This window comes from Ictidomys tridecemlineatus, chromosome 7 (assembly GCF_052094955.1).
Source record: "Ictidomys tridecemlineatus isolate mIctTri1 chromosome 7, mIctTri1.hap1, whole genome shotgun sequence".
Taxonomy (NCBI): Eukaryota; Metazoa; Chordata; class Mammalia; order Rodentia; family Sciuridae; genus Ictidomys; species Ictidomys tridecemlineatus.
The window spans coordinates 164628563-164653208 of NC_135483.1; the positions used below are offsets into that span (position 1 = coordinate 164628563).

General features: G+C 37.5%; 1 protein-coding gene across 3 annotated transcripts in view; it reads left to right on the forward strand.

Moving 5' to 3' along the window:
- Spats2l (spermatogenesis associated serine rich 2 like) overlaps positions 1-24646 on the forward strand; it is a 162624-nt gene that overhangs the window by 117315 nt on the left and 20663 nt on the right. For 2 of the 3 annotated variants that reach the window (XM_021720587.3, XM_078017813.1), the window contains exons 7-8: positions 9613-9819; positions 11108-11243. In XM_021720587.3, coding sequence (XP_021576262.1) covers positions 9613-9819; positions 11108-11243 — 343 coding nt within the window. The remainder of the gene's footprint in view (positions 1-9612; positions 9820-11107; positions 11244-24646) is intronic. The other variant, XM_078017814.1, reaches the window with a different exon arrangement.

The following is a 24646-nucleotide window of genomic DNA, read 5'->3' on the forward strand; positions in this document are numbered from 1 at the left end:
GCCATCTTTCTTTTAAATATTCCCAAACTATTATTCATGTGGATTGTTTCTGTTGTTTGCTTTTAAAAACAATACTTTGGTGGACCTCTTTTTTGTATGTAAAATTCTATAAACAATTATGATCATTTTCTTGGCATATATTCTCAGAAGTGGAATTACTGGATTCAAAGGATATAATTTATTTTTCTATGCTGGGAATTGAACCCAAGGCCTCACATATGTTAGACAAGTACTCTACCTCTGAGCTACACCCTTGGTCCTGAATATTTTGTTAAGTTCTTAACATGTTGCTGGTCAGAAAGGTTGTTTTAATTTCATTGTATTTATTTGTAAAACTGATTAGTAGGGGTAGAGATCAATTTTAGGAAGTTCAATCTTCATGGGTATTATTCTCTTGTAAATATTTAAGAAGAGTCAAATCAGTTAACCAACGAACCACTAATTATATATTTTCAGTTATCATAAAACACTACTAAATTCATTCAGTATTTTTATGGCACAGACATTTAAGCAACACAGATATTAGAAATCTTATCAATTTTTTTCCAGGTAGAACTACTTTATAGTACCCAAGTAAATCATAATTATGATGTTAATCATGATGTGCTTTACTGAAATTGTATGTGTATAGAAGATCATGAAACCATTGTAATGGGTTAAAGTAATTATTTTAGAACTACTCTATATTTAATTCATTTTAAAAGATAGATTTAAATACTGTGTATATTTCTTCAACCTGCTTATAAGTGTGTCAAGCTTTAACTAAAAAAGCAAAAAGTAGAAAAATTCATTCTCAGAAATTTAAAATTTGAATACATACATGGATATACATATATTATGAAAATCTTTGAATCAAGTCCATGTATTTCTCCCAAGAGGAAGATTTGTTTGCTTTGGTGCTGTTAACAAAAAATAACCAGCACAGGTTGTGTTTTACTATGTAAAATAAATCAAATCAAGGACAAGTAAAGTATGTAAGTTGATACCAAGATTTAATACCCTGAAAATTGATAGATGTCAGCATTCTTAAGAGTTAAATGTAATTGTATGCACAGCAGCTGAGTGTAAATTGGTACAACTTGACTGCAGACTAATTTGGCAAAGCATACCAAGAACCTTTCAAGAAAGACATGAATTTACATCTCCTTCATCATAAACCCCATTAAATTATAGTAAAAGAATTTTTAAATGTGGAAATCCACAATAAAGAAGAAAATGAACAAGAGGACATCAATTTCTAGAATAGGGAAAAGAAGCTTAGCAGGATAAGTTCAAGCAGGATAAGTCATAGAAAAACAACACTATAGTTAAACGATTAAAGTCAAAAATGAAGAGAAAATCGTGAAAGCAGCTGGAGAGCGGGGGAGACACTTTGCAAACAGGACAACCACCATAAAAATGAAGATTGACTTTTTATCAGAAACAATATAGCCCAGAAGACAATAGAGTAAAATCTTTAATGGGGGAATATTAATATGGAACTGTATTTCTAGAGAAAATGTATTTTTAAAAAATGAAGATATTTTCAAATAAAAGCTGAACAAATTCATCCCTAGCAGACTTACACCACAAAACAAGCTTAAGAGTGTTTGACATTAAACCAGATTGAAATTTGGAATAAATTGCTAGAGGAAATGAAAATGGTAAATAAGTAGATTGAAAGATAAGAAGTTTTTCTCTTCCATAATTTCTTAAAAAAACAACTGGCCATTTAATGCAAAAATAACAATTTGTTAACAACATATGTATGAGTAAAATATACAACCATCAGAAAACAATTGTTGAGTGTGAGTAGAATTATATTACTATATGGGGTCCTACTTTATACATGAAGTAATACAATATTGACTGAAAGAACACCTCAATAAATTAATGATACAATTTGTAATCCTTAGAAGAGCCTTTAAAATAAGGATTTTTTAAAGATTGTAATCATTAGAACAGTCTTTAAAATAAGTATTTTTTTTACAATTATAACCATCAAAATAGCCTTTAAAGAGATTTTTTAAAAATTAAAAAAAATTAGAATAAGATAAATTCAAAATGGTAGATACAATCCATAATACTGATGATCATATTAGATATAAATGAACTAAAATTCTAATTAAAAAACAGAGGTTGAGTAAAAAAACAAGTAAGACCTAACTATATGTAATTATTCTAAGAGATGCACTTCAAATGTAAAGACAGAGACAGGCACAAAATTATAGTAAAGATATACTCTCCAAAGACTGACCATAATAAAATAGGTCTGACTGTATTAACACCAAAGAAGATTTTAATACAAAAAAAATATTAGCAGGGTCATTTTAAAATAATATAGGTCAATTCATCAAAGAAAGGTGACAATTCTAATTTAATACATATGTAATGACCAAGTTTCCAAATCTGTGAAGCAGCAATTAATAGATCTAAATAAACAATGCCAGAATAATTATAGATTTCAATACCATTTGATTTAGTCAGCTTTTTTGCTGCTGTGACTAAAAGGACCTGACCAGAGCAACTGTAAAGGAGGAAAGGTTAATTCATTATTACTCATAGTTTCAGAGGTCTGAGTTCATAGAAGACCAGCTCCATTCATTGGGGCTCAAGGTGAGGCAGAATATCATGGCAGAAGAGTATAGTGAGGGGAAGCAGCTCACATGATGATCAGAAATTGGAGACAGAAGTCTTCACTTGTAAGATAACAAACATATACCCCAAAGTCACCCCCAATTCCCACCTCTATCAGCCATACCCTAGCACTTCAGTTACCACTTAGTTAATCCCTATCCAGGGATTAATTCACTGATTGGGATAAGACTCTCACAACCCAATCACTCTCCTCTGAACCTTCTTGCATTGTCTTACACGTGAGCTTTTGGGGAACACTTCACATCCAAACCATAACACCATTTTCTTAGTAATTGATAGCAACAAGTAGATTAAAAACCAGAGTATAAAAGATTTTAATAACACCATCAGCCAACTTAACATAATTGATATTTATAGAACACTACACCCAACAGCATCAAGAATATATAGCATTTTCGTTGAAATGGTCTTAATTTCTGGACTGTAAAATAAGTTGCAACAAACTAAAATATATTGAAATCTTTAGAATATGGTTTCTGACTACAATAGAATCAAATTAACAATCAATAGCAATAAGACACTTAGAAATTAATCAACCTTCTAACTAATTTTATTGGTCAAAGAAAAACTCACACTATATAATAGAAAATATTTTGAATTGAATTATAATGAAAATATAATAAACCAGTTTGTAATACCAGAAATGAAATTAACCCTGGCCCCTAATTCAAAGACTAACTAGCTACAAGGTAATATAAATAATAATTCCAACAACTTAGATGAACTAGACAAATTCCTTTAAAAACATAAATTGCCAAAATTTTTAATAGGCCTATAGCTAGCAAAGAAATCCATAACTAGAGCCTCCAAGTATAGATAGGCTTCATTTATGATTTCTAACTAATATTTAAGGAATAAATATAGAATACTACCAACTCATTTTATGAGGCCAACATAGCGCTGACAAAAGGATATTACAGAAGAATATCGTTCTTAAATAAAGAAACAAAATGTCCTCTACAAAATATTAGCAAATGAAGTAAGCAATATATAAGGAAGATAGCACACCACAATCAAGTGTGATTTATCCCTGAAATACAACATTGCTTTTACATCCAAAAATCAATCTAAGTATTTACTAACAAAATAAAGAAGAACAATGATGTGATCATTCCAATAGATTTTTTAAAAAATATTCTTTAGCTATACATGGATACAATACCTTTGTTTGTTCATTTTTTTAAGGTGGTGCTGAAGATAGAACCCAGTGCCTCACATGTGCAAGGCAATCGCTCTTCCACTTAGCCACAACCCTAGCCCTCCAGTAGATTTTTAAAAATCACTTGACACAATAAAAACTCCCAGCAAAACAGGAATATAAGAAAACTTCCCGAGTCTGATAAACATATAAAAACTCTATAGCAAATATTATATGTAATGATGAAATATTGAATTCAGTTTCCCTAAGATTAAGAACAATGCAGGGAGTTCAGTGGATTAGACAAAGGAGAATGAAGGGAAGGAAGGCAGGATAAGAACGGGAAAGACAGTAGAATGAATCAGACATAACATTCCTGTGTCCATGTGTGAATACATGACCAGTGTGACTCCATGTCCTACACAACCACAAGAATGGGGAGTTATACTCCATGTATATATAATATGTCAAAGTACACTCTACTGTCAGTTATATCTAAAAAGAACAAATGAAGAAAGAACAATGCAAGTATATCTGTTGTATATTGAACTAGGATTCCTAGCCAGTCCAATAAAGATTGGAAAGGAAGAAATTAAACTTCTTTACAGATGTCATTATTGTATATATAGAAAAAAATCTTAAGAAATCTATCAAACAAAATAAAAATAAAACTACCAGATCTCGGGGCTGGGGATGTGGCTCAAGCGGTAGCGCGCTCGCCTAGCATGCGTGCGGCCCGGGTTCGATCCTCAGCAGCACCACATACCAACAAAGATGTTGTGTCCGCCAAGAACTAAGAAAAAATAAATAAATGTTAAAATTCTCTCTCTCTCTCTGTCCCCCTCTCTCTCACTCTCTCTTTAAAAAAAAAAAAAAAACTACCAGATCTGATAAGGAAATTCACTAAGTCTCTAGATATAAACTTGGAATATATAAAAAATCAACCATGTTATTGCACTATAGTAACCAACATTTGGAAATTGAAAGTTTTAAAATTAATACCTAGAAAATAAATTTGACTATAGATACACAGGACTAAAAACTGTAAAATGAAGCAGAGTTTTTTTTTTTTAAGTGATACTAGATATTAAACCCAGGGCTGCTTTATTACAGAGTTACATTCCCCAACCCTCTTTATTCTCTGAGACAGGATCTCAATAAGTTGCCAAGACTGGCCTTGAATTTATAACCCTTCTGCCTCAGCCTCCCAAATTGCTGGGATTATAGGAGAGCGCCACCTTGCGCAGCTGTTGAGATAATTTTTTCTTCGCCTTTGGTACTGGGGATTGAACCCGGGGGCATTCGACCACTGAGCAACATCCCCTGCCCTATTTTGTATTTTATTTGGAGACAGGGTTTTGCTGAGTTGCTTAACTCCTTGCTGTTGCTGAGGCTGCCTTTGAACTCTCAATCCTCCTGCCTCAGCCTCCTGAGCCCCTGGGATTACAGGCATGCGCCACCACACCTATCCAAGATAATTTTTTTTTTAAAAGCCAAATAAATGGTATCCTATATCATGTTTAAGGATCAAAGGATTTTATATTGCTAATATATAAGGTATCCTCAAATTGGTTTATAATAGATTCAAAACAAGTCATACCAAAATTTCATCAGATTTAAATTTATATTGAGACACAGAGGGACTTAAGATATGAAATAATCTCAGAAAAAAAGAGCAAAGTTGAGGCTGGGGTTGTGGCTCAGAGGTAGAGTGCTCACCTAGCATGTGAGAGGCACTGGGTTGGATCCTCAGCACCACATAAAAATAAAATAAAGATATTGTGTCCACCTATAACTAAAAAACCAAACATAAAAAAAAAAAAAGCAAAGTTGGAGGACACACATTGCCTAGTAGTAGACTAGTTATATGGATACAATTACTTAGCAAACCAGTGTGGCAGTGGTGTGTGGCTAGATAACTTCGTCAGTGGAGCAGAGCCCAGAAAGAGACCCATGTGCATAATCAATTGATTTTCAACAGAGATGCCAAGACAGTTCAATGGGGAAAGGTCACCTCAGATTTATGTGCTCCTTAATTTTTTATTTTAGTTTTTCACATTTTACATATTAGTTGTTAAGGGCAGAGAGACTATGTCTCATGTGTCTCCTGTATATAAGCCCCTCGATACCACATCCTGGTACTCCACTGGATGTATCTGTTGAGTCCATTTGAATCAAAACTCAAAATGATTCTCAGTAAGTTATAATAATACCATCTGTATTTGGATTTGATAAGTATTTTTAATAAAAAGAAGGCTCAGATAATAGTTAAATTCAAAATCATATAAGCTTCTAGGAGCTGATTTTAGATACGTGGACAAGGATTAAATTAAAATTAATATACAATTTTATTGAATGCTGAACAGATTGCATGTTTCCAGAGATAAATTTTCTTTAAATGATGTGATTAACCACTTTGGTTCAAGTATTTGATGAATATTAAAGTCACAGCCTGAGACTCACATCAAACCAGGCTCCTTACAGTTGCAAGGGCCCTAGCTATGCAGAGTACTGAAGTAATGCTGATTCATTGATCCATTCATTCATTCGTGATTCAGTATATAACATGCATCTACTAGATACTAAGCATATTATGATAACAAGACATATATCACTACTTTCTAAGGTAGAAGTTACAGAATTTTTCAAGACTTGAATAAAATAAATATTCTCTTATTCTAGAATGTAAATTAGTGGAATGATCACACATTGTAGAGCACCTAAATCATGCTTCTTATGATTTATATTAGTACTATCCAATAGAGATATGATGCAAGCTACATATATAACTTTATGTTTTCTAGTAACTACATTAGAAAAGTACAGCCAGGTACAGAGGTACATGCCTGTAATCTCAGCAATTTAGGAGGCTGAGGCAGGAGGATCACAAATTTGAGGCCAGCCTCAGCCATTTGGCAAGACCCTTAGCAACTTAGAGAAACCCTATCTCAAAATAAAACAATAAAAAGAACTTGAGATGTAGTTCAGTGGTAAATTGCCCCTGAGTTCAATACTCAGGACACCCCCACAATTTATATATATATATATATATATATATATATATATATATATATATATATATATACACATACATACATAAACATATAAAGAAAGAGGTGACTTAAATTGAGAAATTTATTTTATCTAATTTGGTAATCTAAAATATTATCTCAGAATGCAATTGATATTTTTATTTTATTTTTTAATTTACTAAGATATACACCCAGTCCTAATATTTTTTAAATGATTGAAAAGCATTTTTTACTCTTTTTTTTGGTACTAAGCCTTCAAATTTCAATACATATTTTATGTACAGGACATCTTAATTTGGACAAGGCACATTTCAAATATTCAGTAGCCACGTGTAGCTTGTGACTACCCAACTGGACAGGAAAGACTTAGGTCAATCAGCTCATGGTCTGTCAGAGTTTATTCGTTCCCTCCAGAAAGATAGAGAACTGATGATGTTCCTGTTATTAAAGGGAATTTATTATATCCAGGAAAGAACTCCCATTTTTCTATCACTAGAAATATGAAGATTTGTGGTCAAGATGAATGTAATTCTATTAGAATGTATAATACTCGACCAGTATTCATCTGAAAGAATTCTGCAGTTTTACTATATTTTGAGACAGACTTAAACAGCCAGTATGCAAATATATCCAAGTAGTCCTTGAGAATTTAAACCTTCCTAGTGTTCAATGATCCTACCAATAATAATATAGTTTTTCAGGACCCTAAAAAAATATTGGTGCTCAAATTTCTCAATAAATATTTGCTGTATAAATGATGAAATGAACCAAACCACATTATCCGTTCTCTGATACACAAACAAAATATTTTTAGCTCTAGGGTAATGAGCCATTGCTCATTTGCATGCTTGTCTTCTGTTTAAAATTCATTTGCCTCTTAACAGAATAATTTTTGTTCCTCTACCTGTACTCATTATTTCTATTATGTTATCATATATGTCCCCTTGTTTTCAAGAATATGACTAATTTACAACACTGTGCACAAAGAGCTATATTTTAGATTCTCAACTTATAATATCTCATCAAGACTGAATCTCAGCTATGATTTACAAAGGAAATGAGTTGAAACCAGCTTGTACTTAGTCATTGTTTTAACACAGATGTTTATCAAGTGGATAATACCGCCCATGCCCACTCCAACAGAATCACCTGGGAAGCAGAATGCTGGGTCCCCTGTTGCATCAGGATCTCTGGAGGTGGTCTTTAGGAATTTGCATGTGTGATAAGTACCAAGGGAGAGTCATTACACACTGAGGTTTGACAACCACCTTGCTATGGTGAAGTTCCACTTCAGTGTAACAAAAGATAAAGATGCATACTGCTGTTTAAATTGGTTTCGTTACCGGAGGAAATACTGTTTTTGGTATTTTATTTAACTTTGTTCGTTACCTTTTGTGAACACTTTATTGTGTACTGTAATTTCCCTTTAAGTAAATTTTCATTGTTCAGCCCCTAAAGTATGTTGTGGTTCCTTCACATGTAGGCTATGAATGATGGAGTCAACTAGAGTCAAGTTATATTTAGCATAAATGAGCTAATGTCTAAAATCAAATTGACAAGGATTGGGATCATATTCTCGTGCACTTTCCCCTGGTGCAGTCTGTAATGATTGTGATGGTGTCAGGAAAGGTGCTTCTTTTTTCTTATTTCTTTTCAATGAAATCATTTCAAGTGTACTTAAATTCAGTCACCATTCTCTAGAAAGCTATAAGCCAAACACAAGAACTGGGACTTCAGAAATTACTGTGACTCAGTGTCTGCCCTCCAGGAGATCACAGCCTCTGCAAGGCAGTGGTGAGACACAGACATGAACTTTCTAAAAGGCATCATGGAAGTAAAGAGAAGTAGCCTGCAGCTGACTCTGTAAAGGAGACCAGGCTTCAAAGAGATGCTTATACCCCCTGAGCATGCACCATATTTGGCCAGAAAAGTGCAGACCTGCCTACAACACCCTTCAGGACGTGGGAAAGTTTAATGGAAGCATTCTTTCCACTAAACTCAGCTTTCTCCAAGAACCTGGCTTTCAAAAGCACACCGGCCTCCCTTTATTCACACCCAGAACTCTCCAATAGTAAGATGTTAAGGGTGATACATTTCCTTTTCCGTGCCCTTAGATGCCATTTAATTTACTTCATCAATAACGACGTAGGAACTTACCTTTAGAAGATGCCAAAAGCAACGTGCTGCTAATTTATTGCCACATCTATTAAAGCTCCAGAGAGAGACTAACTCCCTGGATTTTAAATATAGTTGAGATATTATGAGGATGTTCCCTGATTTAAGCTCTCCGTAAATTAGATGAAATGATTATAGTGCCTGTTGTCACTTCATTCTTGCCCTGTCTCCAATCACTCTTCTGCCTTCATTAATTCAGAATAAAATACCACAAGACATAAACATAGCACCTTGGAGATAGGAGGGCTACATCTTTATAGCTTCAATATGAAATCATACTTTAAGATGGAAATGGGGGAGCAGATCATGCTCTTCTCCTGTAATCCTCTTAATAACCAGCCTGGATAGCTACAAGTGAGGAAACCAAGGCTCAGAGTAATAAGACGCTTGTCCTGGGTCACTCTGCAAGTAATTACCAGAGCCAAAACACACGCCCAAGTCTTCTGACTGGAAATACAAGGCTCTTTCTTTCTAGTGTAACCTCTAATCTCCTGGGGATTCTATTAAAACAGTCCCTTAACCATTGTGCCATGAAAGGCACTATTGACAACATGTGAACAAAACCAAAAATCTTGGCATCCCCATCACTTTATCATCACTTCACAGTCATTATTTGGTGTTCTCTTACAGAAGGCAACAGACTACTGCAACAGAAACTGTCCTTAGATGGGAACCCCAAACCTATACATGGAACAACAGAGAGGTCAGATGGCCTACAGTGGTCAGCTGAGCAGCCTTGTAATCCAAGCAAGCCTAAAGCAAAAACATCTCCTGTTAAATCCAATGCCCCTGCAGCTCATCTTGAAATAAAGCCAGATGAGCTGGCAAAGAAAAGAGGTAAAGTGATTCCTTTTGCACAAATGATTCAACGTATTTTGCACACACAGAAAAGTGCCAGAATGATGGAACTTGCCAAAAGATGCTGCTTAGTGAAGAGAGATGCACATGAAATTGCATGTCTTTCTCTGATACACATAGATTGAAAGGCAGATGTTATGTTCCCAGGTTAAACAAAGGTCTGGAGTGTTCGAGTGGAATTACGTCCCCTTTCTCTGCCCCTCTGTGGCCACTTTCTTTGCAGACATGGATAAAAGTGCACCACAAATACCTCACTCCCTAATGAGTTACTATGCAAGTGTTTAAGCAGGAGCTCTTTTAGAAGGGGTTGATGTTTCTCAGATATACAAGTTCTAGAATTACACGGCACAAAGATGAGTCTAGAGTCTGGTATGTCTCCTTCAGAGATGATCTTGCCCACTGAAATTCATTTCTGTTATAACTTTCAGACTATGTAACACTGAAAGAGGGTTTTCTATTTGACATACTGGATTTTTGTTATTTTTAAAGCTTTGATATACTTGACTCAGAGCTCCTATTAAGAACGAAAGGAGCCAAATCATTTCCTTTCTGATTAAATCATATTCTTCTCCTTCAGCCCCAGTTGTCTCTGATTTCCTGGGGTGCAGTTTGATATACTTGCTCACTTTTCTTGAGGGGGATTTTATTCTTCTGAGAAACATGCCCTTGTTGGGATCAGTACATGTACTCTCTGTAGACCCTGGTGACAATTGCAGGAAACCAAGCATGATGGGCACCCAAAGAGCTGCTTTAAACACTACTGCTGTAATTACAGGCCTGGCTCAGGACGGATGGGGCTGCAGCCAACGTACCTGGCACCATGGCTCCATCCTCCCTCTAGCTTATTTGTACCTTTCCTGATCCCTGTGTCATTTTCCTCTTCTAAAAGCCCTGATGGCTTTTAACCACACACAGCAGTGTTTATAGAGAGAACCAGCCGCACAAATGGCCTTTAGATTCTAAGACACTGCAGCTTGCGGTAAAACACAATCAGAGCCTCTTTCTGAGGAGCAAAGAAGATAAGCATTCCCCAGATGGCCCAACCAGAGGCCTCACTGGTGAAAAACAGCAGCCTTGGGAGCTGGACAAATCACCCACTCTGCATTATACACATCCTCTTCACAGAACTTCTTTTATTCCATTAAGAGAGACAAAAGATGAATCTCTATTTTCGGTGGGTTGGTTACTCTGTTTGATTGTTTATCTCACAAACAGAGGATGAAGTACTCAAGTTAACAATTATTTTTTTCCTTGACATCAATTTCAGGCCCAAATATTGAGAAATCAGTGAAGGATTTGCAGCGCTGCACCGTTTCTCTAACTAGATACCGTGTCATGATCAAGGAAGAAGTGGATAGTTCAGTGAAGAAGATCAAAGCTGCGTTTGCTGAATTGCACAACTGGTGAGTCATTCGACCTAGGAACTATAAATGTGTTGTGCTTGAACCTATAGTTTGTAAAAGCATCAGATGGAAAACAATGTTTATTTTATACATAAACATCACAGAACAACTCTAGCAGATTTTCTTAAAGCTCTGCAGTGAGCAGCATGTATCTTAGGAATAAAAAGGAAGAGAAAGTATTTGAACAAGAAGAAACCTGAGAGACATAATTCACTTTAAAGTTGGCCCAAAATTATATGAAGGATGTAGAATAAAACCTCAATAGAGAAAAGAACCAATAATACTGACAAATGCCTGGAAGATGAATAATGTGAGTACAACCAAGGAAACAAAATATTTACAACTTTGATATTATAAAATAAGAAAAGTTCCCTTAACAAAAAGAAACATTTTATGGAAGCCTAGTGATAGAATCCTATTCTTGAGTATACTTAAGACTAGGTGAACTGACGTAGTTTTGTCTTGTCCTGCCTGCCCTGCCCTGCAACTGATTTGGATGGAAGATATTTCTTTGAGGCCTGTGTGCATGTCCACAAGTAAAATGAAATATTTATTGGTATAGGTTGTTATTATTAGTAGAAAAATGTTGAAAATACTGAAAGTGTAGCAGGACTCTGAACTTCAAGTGACAGAAACTCCAGTCACACTAAAGATAAACGAGAATTAATTGGCTGATGCACATAAAAATTAAAGAAGATTCCTTTTGGCAAATTTGGTTCAAACCCAAATTATATTATCAGGACTCAGTTTCTCCCCCACCCTTTTCTTCTTACCTTCTCTTCCTCATCTTTTCTCCTCTCTTTCTCTTCCTCCCCTTATCTCCTTTCTCAATGTCTCCCATGATTTTTCACTTCATTCTTAAGCAGATCTCTCCATATGGCAGCAAAGGTATCATCCCTGGTTACTCCAGACTTACATAACTCTTAAGCCCTGGAATCTAAGAGGTGGATTTATTTCTAATAATTCTAGCAAAAAAAAAAAAAAAAACAAGGACTACTTCCCATTGGCTGGGTTGAGTCACCTGCCTGTTTCTAGACCAATCACTGTGGCAAGAGGGATAGTCATCCCACTAGGCAGGCCAGAGTCATAAGGTTACCACACAGACAGCAGTGGGGTGAGCCCCACACCTCAACCCCCCGGACTATGAGTTGAAGAGCATGGTTTTCCAAAGGAAAACCAAGATGCCCACATCAAAAGAAAGAAGAATAAGGTAAGACAAAGAAAACTCATATCCACGATGCTCAGGCTCATCTAACATGTTGTCTGTCTCTTTGGCCTCCCATAATCCTAGCATTTGATCACATCTTCTGCATATTTTTCTTATTCCAAGTCTTTGCTTTGATACTGATGTGCTTTTTAACAGAAACTGTGGAGTTGTGTAAAACTAAGGATTAAGCTTCACACTAACTTAAATCTAAAATTCATGAATTTTAAACCATCTGCTACATATAAGATCCTAAGGATGCAAAAGACACCAGGGACTTCAAAGAAAAGCTTCCCCTGCAGTCACCAGTGAGAACTTCACAGGTGCCCTAGGTGAGGAATCCTTTGCCTAACCCAGTCCTTATGTCAGGGCCTTACTGGAACTCTTCCCTCTTGTCAAAATTATAGAATAACTAATGGTTTAAAGCAACTCCAAGAACATGTTTGAATACTTAGAGAAGATAAAGATGCTATACTAATGAAGGCTTGCATTATTATTATTTTTAGTTACATGAATTTTCCAATCTATCCTTAAGTAAGTTGCTTTACTACTTATATGTATACCCATCTTCGAGCCTCTTCTGCATAGCCAGGATCAGCAGACCTTATCTGGAAAGGGCCAACTAGTAAACATCTCAAGCATTACCAGCTTATGGCCTCTATGTGACTACTCAGCCTGCTGCTGTGGCTGAAGCAACCAGAGCCAATTCAGAGAGGCAATGGGCCAGATGGGCTCATGGGGGTTGCAGTTTGCCAACCCATATTGGGGGACTGCTTGGATAAGAGTGCTCTGTCCTGTCGGTTTGTGCGGCATTTTAGGATAAGCCCTTCCTCTGAGAACTTCTGCGTGATACCTTCCATCTTGAGTGACTCACACACTAGTTGACCGAGTGTAGCAATGACCTCAAATTACCTCTCTCTTCTCCAGATGTTCTGAGTACTTTTTATTTTATTCCATTCTTCTTCTTAGTAAAATGAATAGCACATGGATCACGAGACATCTTGAGATTTACAACAGATTTTTTTTTCTCAGTACTGGGAATTGAACTCAAGGGTATTCTACCACTGAGCTACATCCTCAGCCCTTTTGGAAAAAAAAAATGTTTTACTTTGAGATAGGGTCTCACTAAGTTGCTGATGTTGGCTTTGAACTTGCAATCCTCCTGCCTCTGTTTCCTAAGTAGCTGATTACAGGACTTTACGACTACATCTGGTTTCCCATTGTATTTTAAACCAATGGGGAAAGATCACTTCTAAATGAGCTCTTCCAGGCAGTACTGCTGTTGAAAAGTCACCTACATAATAAAAGGGGACTCTTTCTCCAAACTGAAGAAGACATTTACAGCAAATATTCTCTACGCAGTTGCTATAAAAGGAGTAAACACCAAGCACTTGTTTTCTGCTATAACCTTCAATAAAAATGATCCTACAATAATTGCATACGTGTTAACTTAAAAATAAAACCACAGTACTTTTTTAAATCAACCATTTGTATGCATTTCTGCCAAGTGGAAAACTTTGCCTCTGCTCCAAATAAGCCTACAGCCCAGCCTACGTGGTGACGTGTTTGAACAAAGCCTCCCTCTCGTTTTCTAAGGGGGAAGACAGGATGAATTTTAGAATCTGGAGTGCTCTTGAAAAATATCATGTGGCAGAATTGAAGGCAGCTTAGAAATTATTACAAAGAAGTTTTCCTATTGCTGGTGAAATCACAAACCCTAGAGAATCATAGATATAGCACTACCCATTTAGGTACGGTTGTAACCTCAGGATGACATCAGAAGGTATAGCTAGATTTAGAAGATATGAGACAGGGCTTCCAAAAAGAGTGCTAGTTCTGGAACAGATTTGAACTCGTGGTCCACAGTGTCACAGGTGTATGCATTCCATTGTCTTCTTTCTTTGGGCCACTAGGTTCTCTGACCCCAAAATACTCACTGGGTGTAGTGTGTGGTTTAGAAATAAATAGAAACACTAAGGTAAAAAATTAAAAATCTTCACTCTGCTTCCAAAGTGTCAGCTTGAGGACATGAGTCCTGCTCAACTAAATTACACACAACTAAATTGCACATCTTCAATACTAAGTGAACACCCATCAGGGTAAAATGAGCTGAGTTCCCATCGGTCCCAATCGGGCTGTGAAGAACACTTGTTCAATACAGTTATTGAAGAAAACCTTTAAGTAGCTAAAATATAAAAATCCAAGTTGGCATTTAACCAGGACTCAGCTACCTGGTGCTAAATGACCATAACTTAGAACGCTCTCATTTGCAAGGGTAACAAAGATGACACAATGCTCTCACAATACCTCTGAACAGAAAATTAATTTGGCAACAGGAACACGAAAAGTCACATCAGGAACTAACATGAAACAGCTGGTTTCTCTTCTGTACTATTGGCCTCCTACCACAACTGGAAAATATTCATCCTTTGGAATCGTAGCTGCCAGATTTCATTGCTTTGTGTGCAAACTAGTTTAGCGTCTCACCACAAAGCTGTGTGTGTTTGTGTCCAAGTTGATTGTGAAGGCTTAAAATGAGCAATAAAACATTAAATTAAAACAAAAACATCAAGGAAGGATAATAATACTTGATATTTCTGCCATATGTTGGGGGAGAAAGTATTCCAAAACAGAGCTAGCTGTAAAAATTCTGTTAGGTGCTATTGTCAATTTAACGTCTAAGTAAGACCACTTTTAAAGAAAATGGAAGCCCATCCAGGGCCAAGAGGGGGGGAATGTGTGCTGCAGGGGAGAGGAAGGAGTAAAAGGGTCTCAGAGACTGAATGAAGGAGAGGGCTACATTGCAAGCTGCTTTGCTTTCAAATAGGAAAGGGAAATCAGTCAAAGCACAGCGTTCTGTAGAAAGGGACCAAGAATGTGCCTATACTTTGTGTTTATTTTTTTCCTGAAGCAATGCCAGGTTTAGCCCAGGCAGAATCTGGAAATAGGTCAGGAGTTTCAGCTCCCCCAACCCTCTGTTCTTGCATTTCCCCTTTCTCTGCCTCTGTCCCTTAGTCCTTTCCTCCTTCACAGCACAAGGGGTGAGCTTCCTGTAGCCCGCTACAGGCCAGAGCTCCTCACCGAGACACCTCCCTGAAGACTGGAATTTGTGTACTGCTGTTCCCAAATACCTTTTCTTTCCTTCTGTCTAACCATTGAAACTTGTTTGCCTTATGTAACTGGTGACCTCATCTTTATGATGATATCTCCTCCCTCTAAAAGTGACATATTTGCATATTAACAAATGCTCCCAGGAGACTCCCCAGCCAAAAGAACACCAGAATTTCAGGATAAAGAAATAGTCATTCTGAGATAAGTTTATTTTGTCCAACATCCCTCAGTTCCCACTCATTTGTTACTAAAGCCCTGTTGGTAGCCAAGCACACATTTTGGGGGAGGTAAACAAGTTGACCCCATACACTGACAGATATCAGCTCTGTGACATTTTAAATGTTTTTTTTTTTCAAGAATGTGAAAGCCCTCCCAAATAGGAAATTCTAGTGAGAATGTTGTATTTCAGAATAACATAGGTGAGAGTCAGTCAGTCACATATTCCCAGATCACTGGACCTTGGATGCCCAAATAGTATAAAATTATTGGAACATATGTGCTTGGAGCCATAATAGTTTGAATTCAAATAAGATAATTTTTCCTCACTTTTGAAGGTTTATCATGCAACATGATTCTTGTTGTTTGTCCCTCCCCTTGCAACACACACACACACACACACACACACACACACACACACACTCTCGCTAAACTTTTAGCTACTTTTGTGTGATGCTGGGATTTCTACGTAATGCTAATAGCCTGGTTTTTCTGTGCCCTTTGGGGTTTGTCTTTGTGATTAACTTAACATTGACTGAAAGATGATACCTGTAAATTAATATTCAGCTTTCCATACCAAAGTATATGTGTGTACACTATTATTAAAAAAAAAAAAAACTCTTAAAGTGATTGTCCTTTGCCAAGTTGCCACCCCCACCCCAACCCCACTCCAGATATACTGATTTCAGTGGTCTCAGGAATAGGTATTTTTTTAAAAATTACCAAGGTGATTCTCTTGTTCATCTATAGTTGAAAATACTGGTTGAGGGGCCCACAAAGGGAATCATGTCTGGGGTCAGAATAATAGTTCACAATTGGGTGAATTTGCCCCGTGGGAGACAGTTGATCTGGCCACATTCATGTCACAACTGCAAGGAAGGAGTGCTACCAGCTTCTAGTAGGCAGGGATGCTGCTAACCAGCCTGGAATGCACAAGACAGCCCCTTCCCGCCCCCTCTTCCTTCCCATGAGCCCACAACAAAGAACTAGCTGGCCCCTGTGTCAGCAGTACTGAGACTCCTGGGCAAGAATGCACCAGTCCTGCTGCCTATTCTGCCACAGCTCCTTGAGGGAAGGACAGACTCCTCCCTTTGCAACACCCCTGAGCATTTGTCTGTCCCCTAGCCGCCCTCTGAGGCCACACTGGAGACATAAGAGAGGGGATTTCCTTGCCAATCACATACCTCAAAGAACGTAGTGTAATGCCTTCTCTTTTCAATCAGTGTACTAGGAAATGTTTTTTCCATACTGCCTGAAACATAAACCTTCTAGCTACATGTTTTAAAGGTCAAATTACATTTTTTGCCTCCTTGAGATCAGAAAAACAATTATATTGTAGTGTAGAAAATTGAGGGCTTTGCTGTTTTTGTCTGCTTTTCATTATAGAATTCAACTCAGTCCTTAGAAGAAAATGGAAAAATTAAGAACTGAAGTTTGTAGCTAATGACAGACAGTCACTTTCATTAGCCATTCTGTCTGTACCTGAGTCTTTTTTCCTCATTTTGCAATAAAACCAAATATCACAGTGGGGACCAGGATTAGGATGAAGATCTGAGGCATGTAAAGATAAATACTGTGGGGGGAATTGTTCTGTTAAGGTCTGTTTGGAGTTATTCTTCTGTGGCTTTAGCCAGTCATCAGTATTACTTGGTGTTCCTGGGCACACATGGCATATGTCCAGGTACTCTAATGCCTCTGGTGTACTCAGGTGTGCCAGCCCTTGCGCTGTTTACACTGAATGAAACAGAAGGTCTTTTTGCATGGCTTATGGCACAGGGGTATTTGAACAAATACTTTTTGACCATTTAATTACCCTCTCACTTAGGTGCATCATTGGAATTATGGACTACATACACTTTAATAGGAAAGATAGATTAGATGAACAGGACACTAGAATCACATCTGTGTCATAAAACAGATGCTATGACAACATGTGGACTTGAGATAAACATGAAGAATTGAGGAGAAACTCCATTGTGAAGCCCAAACAGTGAGCATTTCTAGTGCACACAGTGGAATGGAGGGTGTATGCACGGTAGCATGGCTGTGCCATCCCGAATCGATGCTTTTCTCTGTGCCACTCAACAAGGTGTGCTTAGGATGGGATTGCCAGTAGGAGAACTCATGTTAGGACCCCCTTTAGCCACATGGCATTTGTTATATGATGATTTTAAGTGCTTTCAGTTCCCTATTTAATTATCAGGAACAATTACTAGATTTTACTAGCTCCTGAGACAATGCATGTAATGAAGACAAAAATCCAGAGTTTAAGCTATATGTGTTTTTTGGTTTCTGGTTTTTTAATAAATTCAAGAGTTTGGAATGTGTTTTTAATTTTTTTTACAAGAAATTTAATAAGAAGTCTCTATGTTCTTCTGCTGTAGAAATGAATACAATCTTCCCATTGATCAAAACCTGAACAAACACAACTTTCTGACATATCTCCCTTTCTTTCTTATCAAATGGTTCTTCTAGGTGCCTGCATGCTTGTGACTTGTACAAAGCACCATACAAGGAAAATTAAACAAACTTGTACCTTCCCTCCACACCCAATATTCCATATTATGTGAGGATTTAAAAGAACACACCATGTGGGGAAGAGCATGTACTTGCCAAGGATACCCAGAGACAATAATAGAAGAGGCTAATAAATATATTTATGCCTCAAGAGAGCCATATGGATGGTTTTTGTTGCTGTCTAGCTGACAAATTGCCCAAAATGACTCCTTTTCCTCACTCTGCACCAGGCCAATAAAAAGAAACAAGCTCCCGGAACCATTCTGAAATTGTGAAAAGGGCAAATACCATATAACACGGAAAAACTCAAGGTTCCTGTGACTTTGTGGCTAAGGCCAGTCCCTGTGGTACTGTGTATTTCAAATCTTGCCTCATTTGTGAATATGTGTCATTCTAAATAGGTATAGCTCACTCTTTGGAGGTGAAAGTGTCTCTTTTCCTATTTCCTTTTCTCCCTGAGGTTTTTCTCTGCATTAGATGTTTCCCCAGGGCCACTACGAGGACTGAATGAATCAGATGGCATGAAGGAAGAACAGGTTGATAAATACAAAAAATACCAAACTGGCCTTTTCAGTTTAGGTTCAGTCCCAGGAAACCAGCATAAATAGCACCTCATATTAATAGCCTTCCTGAGCCGCGTGGTTGAATTACCTCCATACGTTATGTCAGCTGCACACTTGGCATGGGAAGTCCATTCTGTTTCACTGCAGCCTCCTTTGCAGAACAATAGACCCACAATAAGAGGTTGATCCTGGTTTCAGCTTGAAATCTGAAAAGATTTCTGAATCTTTTCAGCAAATGAAGGCTACCAATCAACCAGACTTGTAACATGCTTCTGAAAGGAAATTGTTGGCTTTCATCATAGCGTGAAAATGTAAGAAGGAATTAAGCAAATTGTTCTATTGGTACATTCCCATAGGGTACTGGTATGATCTTTCTTTAAATTTATAATATAATATGTTTTTCTGGGAAAAATATAATGAACTACATTGTTCTTACATGTTAGCATAAATATCAAATACATTATAGCATTTAAAAGGGGGCTATTCTAGGCTACAATTTCAGAATGGGTCTTAGAGCTTATTTCTACTTCTTATACTGGTACAGAGTGACCCTTAGAAACCCTTGTGGACATTTGTCAGCTAAGACAGCAAAAAAATTGTACAAATAAGACTGCAAGGAAGTCGACATATCAGAATTCCTTATATAACTCTTTCAATGACTATAAACTCTTGCTTCTCACTAGGCCATATTCTAATAAAAGTCCCATTTTCCAAGGTTTATTAGCCTCTAGTTAGGAGGCATGTGGTGTAAAGCAAGACCCATTAGAGTTTAAATCTCATCTGCACATATTCTAGCCCTGAAGCTGGTTAAGTTTCTTAACATGTACTCAGCTAAAAACAGGGGTACTGCTGTTACATTCAAGGGGTTTTATAAAAATTCATATACAAGGTAATGCACTCATAAGATCACTCTAGAAAACCACTATCCTGGCTCATGATAGATGTTCAGTTAAGATTGGTTCTCTTCCCTTCCAAGTGGCATTTAGGAAGTTTCTCTACACCCAGACCCTGGGAAGAACTTATCCTTCTCCAGCTTTCTGTTAGCATGCAGTAGATCCCAGGTATGAGACATGGATATTTCATCACTCTTACTGTTCCTTGCTTGAGGAAGCAAGAACTAAGGCATAGGGACCCCTGATTTCAGAATGGCCATGATGCCAGCTTTCCTTCCCCTTTCATCTCTTACCATCTCTCTCCCTACCTCTCTCTTCCCGTTTCCTCATTTGTCCCTTCAGTAGGCAGATGAGTGTGTGCCAAAACTCTAATCCTTAAACTTCTGTGTGCACAGGCAGCATCAGGATCCCCTTCCCACAGATTCTGATTTCATTTGTATGGGTCGGTGCCCCGGAGTGTGCATTAATGAGTTTAGTGAATACAAATGTAAGTGCTCTGAGCACCACACTGGAAGAAACACTGCCAAAAATACTAATGGATTAAGGCAATCTCTTTCCTTAAAAAGCCCAAGGTCTGGGACTGGGGTTATGGCTCAGTGAGAGAGCACTTACCTAGGACAGGTAAGGCCCTGGTGTTCGATGCTCAGAAACCACATACAAACAAACAACAATAAACCAATATACAAACAAAGTAAAGGTTAACTTCTTAAAAAAAAAAACTACAAGGTTTTTGGGGCTGGAATTGTGGCTCAATGGTAGAGAGCTTGCCTGGCATGTGTGAGTCCCTGGGTCCAATCCTCAGCACCACATATAAATAAATAAATTAAATAAAAGATCCATTGACAACTAAAAAAAAAAAAAAAAAAGCTGAAGGTCTACTGGCTGCATACAGAAAAAAAAAAAAAGCCACAAAAGTCAGGGTGGCAAATACTGGCTAGTTAGGAAAGGGTCTTGAAAGCCACTACTTAGAGCAGGGCAGCAAGTGAGATCGGAGGAGCCAGGTGGGTATGTTCTCTCCCCTCCTTTCTTCACCTGGGAGCCAAGGAACTCAGGAGGCTTCCAGGAGGCCAAACGACATAGAGACTGGGCCTGGCTGCCTTGGTTTAGATGTAGACCAGCATTTCTGATTGTTCTTCTACCTCCACATCTCTTACAGTTTCTGTTCCCAAGTTATTTATGTTCAGTAACTATGATGGCATTGGCATAGATAACCCCCTCCCAATTTTTTTTTTCTCAAAATGTTTTTGGGTGGAAATATAACAGAGTGTTTAGAATGTTTGGTTCTATTTTGTGTAGGAGACAAAGAAGGATTTTGCCTCATTTCATTTTGAAATTTGTTTTCTTTTATCCTGTTTTCTATATTCTCCAGTTTTTAAAATAAGCTTGCAAAAAAATGAAATTAACAAAATGTGAAGAAGAATGTCAGCTCAGCTCTTTAAATGGTACCCTTGTGTTATAAGACAATTAATCCATGGATAGAGTCTTTTGCTTTCTTTTCCCATGGGGGCTTAAATCCTATTATTTTCCTAGAAACTTAACTCCAGTTAAGGTGCTTTTCCCTGAATATTGATCCCTGTTGAAAGAGACCAACTAGGAAGTAGCTAGCAAAGGTAAATTGTATTATTAAGCAAAGTTATATGTAAAATTCTAAATGGAGGGATACAATGAATATACATTTTGCAGTTGGATATTTGATATCATAGGATTTGTAGACATATAGGATTTTTGCAACTCTTTGTCATTTAAAAAAGTTGCAAGAAGAAAAAGGAATCACTTTGGGTTTTCTTTAATTAACTTTTCTTTTTAAGGAAACCCAGACTTTTATAAAGTCTTCAATGTTAAATCTGTATGTGTCTCATTTCAGAAATACTCCTCAGACAGTACAATGCAATATTCGTAACTGTGATTTCAAATCATTGTTTGATTCCAACATAAAATATGCAGACTAAGATATTCACACAATGTATTACATCTGATAAATAGAAATAAAATGGGTTCATTCTGATTGGTAAGTGGAGTACAGTTGTTCATTGGCAGAGGGATATTCACTTTGCTTTGTATTATTGAGTATGCTTCATAGTGTACTATTCCCAGGGGTACCATTTCCAGTCCAACTTCATCATAATCATGATTAGTAGGCATGTTATAGACATGTATGTTGATGTTGTGTATTTACCAAATAATGCTGGAATTCAAGAAACCTTTGGAAAGATCAATGTGTTGCCATTGTTGCATTCAGAAAAAGAGAATCCCATTATGTCTTACCAGTTATGAAAAGAATTCAGGTTGTTATATGATCTTAATGCAAAAATGTACATAGGAGAAGGTAAAATTCCAGGAATTCCAGCAGTGTAGCAAAAAGCAAATAAATGTAGCCAACTGCTTGATAATGAGGGTTAAATCAAGGACAGTAGAAGTGGAGAGAAAGGTAGAAGAGGTATTTCTCTACTGGAATAGACTTCAGTGGACAGAATCACATGGGAAGTGAAGGACAAGGATTGGTGACATCAGTAATCTATATACAGAATATAGGAGAGAGACGGGATGGACAGAGTTCAATGAAGAAAGAAAGAACCAGGAATTGGTAGCATACAAGAACATGAGCGCCATTTGTAGTTAGAACTCAGTTCTCCTGACCCTAGGAATACACATCTTGCTGCACTGTGGCTCTCAAGCCAAGGAAGAGATTTCGTTGACAGTTATAATGGTTGAGAAATGGGTGAGTTGAAACCTTACCCTGTCTAACTTTTCCCTCCTTCAAGAATTACTGAGTACTCAGGAAGTTGGACTGGAAATGGTACCCCTGGGAGCAGTACACTATGCCTTAAATGTATAGAGGAAGCTTTCCTGCATTCCACCTGATGGACAAGATCCCCTCACCCAGGAGAAAGAACAGATCCTTAAACTTCTCAATACAGTTACTTCTTCCTTCAGCACTAGATAGTGAAGGGCAAATGGAGGTCTCCAGTTCAAGGCTCCTCTAGCAGCCACTGGGCATTGCAGGGCCATCTGAAGCCTGGGTGGCATCATAATTCTTACTCCTGTGCAGTAATAAGGAGCAGAGCCTAGGGTGGGAGAAATGCTCTAACATTACTCTTTCTTCTTCAGTGAAAGAAATGGAAAGTCTTTATACCGGGAAGCCTGGCTATAGGACTTGTTCCTCATTTGCATGCCTCCTACTATTTGGTAGAGGCCAAGGAGGGTAAAACATTCCAATAGCATTAGTTAGAATCCTTTCTTCCAAGTCTTCTCTTTCTTTATAATGAGGCAGAGGATGCAGGTTCTTGTACAGCTTGCCCACTTTGCCAGGCCCTGCGCCAGCCTCTGACTCCCTCCTGATCCTCCCGGCCTGCCTTGTCTGCTTGGCAGGGGATGAGTTAATGAAGCACCAGCTGAAGCACTTTTTGCCTACAAAAGGTCCTGAAGCAAAATTGTCTGGAATCAGATGGTCAGGGGCAATTTCTCTCTCTCCAGTCTCCCTGAGGCAAATGCTTCAGAGGTGGGATGTGGCCCAGTTTTAACTCTTCGCCATCCAACTCTGTTGTTGCAGACTGATTTCTTTAAATTCCCTTTGAAATTCTGCTTTCATTCCTCAGCATCCACCAGCAGTTCTTATCAATCATGGCTGCCTCCCAATCATTGATAGCATCTTTATTTTTGAAGAACACTAGGCCAGACGCAGTTCATCCAAGCTCCCCAAAGAAGCATTCATGTCACTCAGTGTCTTGGGCTCCAGATTTAAAGATGAGCCTTTCACAGAGCAGAAAATCATAAATCTATTCCTCCTAAAGAGGATTTCTGATTCTTTTTATTACTATTATTATTAGTTCCCCACAGAAAGGAATCAAGACAGTGGAAACATTTTTAGGAAATGACACTTTATCTCCGTGATTAACTATATAATAAACCATAAAATCTTTGCCATGGTAATCTCCTCCTTACACCTTATTGCTTTGATAATAAAAGCTTTTTTTATGACAACAAAATAAAATTTTATTATCCAAGCAGTTTAGATAAAAGAAGATGTGGTTTGGGAAGGATAAAGGGCAGGTCTGAAACATGTGAGGTCAGCGTGGGTTTTATGTGGTCTCTGTTTATATAGAACATGTTTGATATATCCTCAGTCCAAGCCAATTAAAGAGTTCTGTATTTCTGTCAAGTAGGCAGGATCCCTGTGGAAAAGCAAAACCATTCAATACTTAGAATTTAAGATGAGTGGGGAAAGCACACATTTCAACAATGAAACCAACCCAATTTGCAAACACAATCATCAACTACCTGTTTTGATTCTGAGCCAAACCTTGTTTGGTGAATATCATTACACTTGTACTCACAAGCTTATGTCTTAAATGATTAGATTCTGTCCAGGACCAAAATCATGGACTTTTACATAAACATGATTTATTTGCAAGCACCACAATGTGCCAGTTAAGAATTTTCATCATTGTTATGCTGTAGAAAGAAAATGTTGTCTTTTCTTACATTCATCATTATCAAGCTATTTTTGTCGAGCAACCCCTGAGAATCTAAGATCATAAAGTTGAACAGAAGTTTTTAAAAACTTAGAGCTGGGCGCCATGTGTCCCACGCCTACAATCCCAGAGGCTCAGGAGGCTGAGGCAGGAGGATCAGTAGTTCAAAGCCAGCCTCAGCAAAAGCGAGGCGCTAAGCAACTCAGTGAGACTCTGTCTCTAAATAAAATACAAAAAATGGGGCTGGGGATGTGGCTCAGTGGTCGGGTGCCCCTGAGTTCAATCCCAAGTATCAAAAAAATTTAAAAATAATAATAATAAAAAAAAAAACCTCAGTCAGAGCTTTCTGAGGAAGTGATGAACAAGCCAAGACTGGAAGGAAGACTTAATCAGATAAAGAGCTTGAGAAAGAAATTGTCTTCAAGGC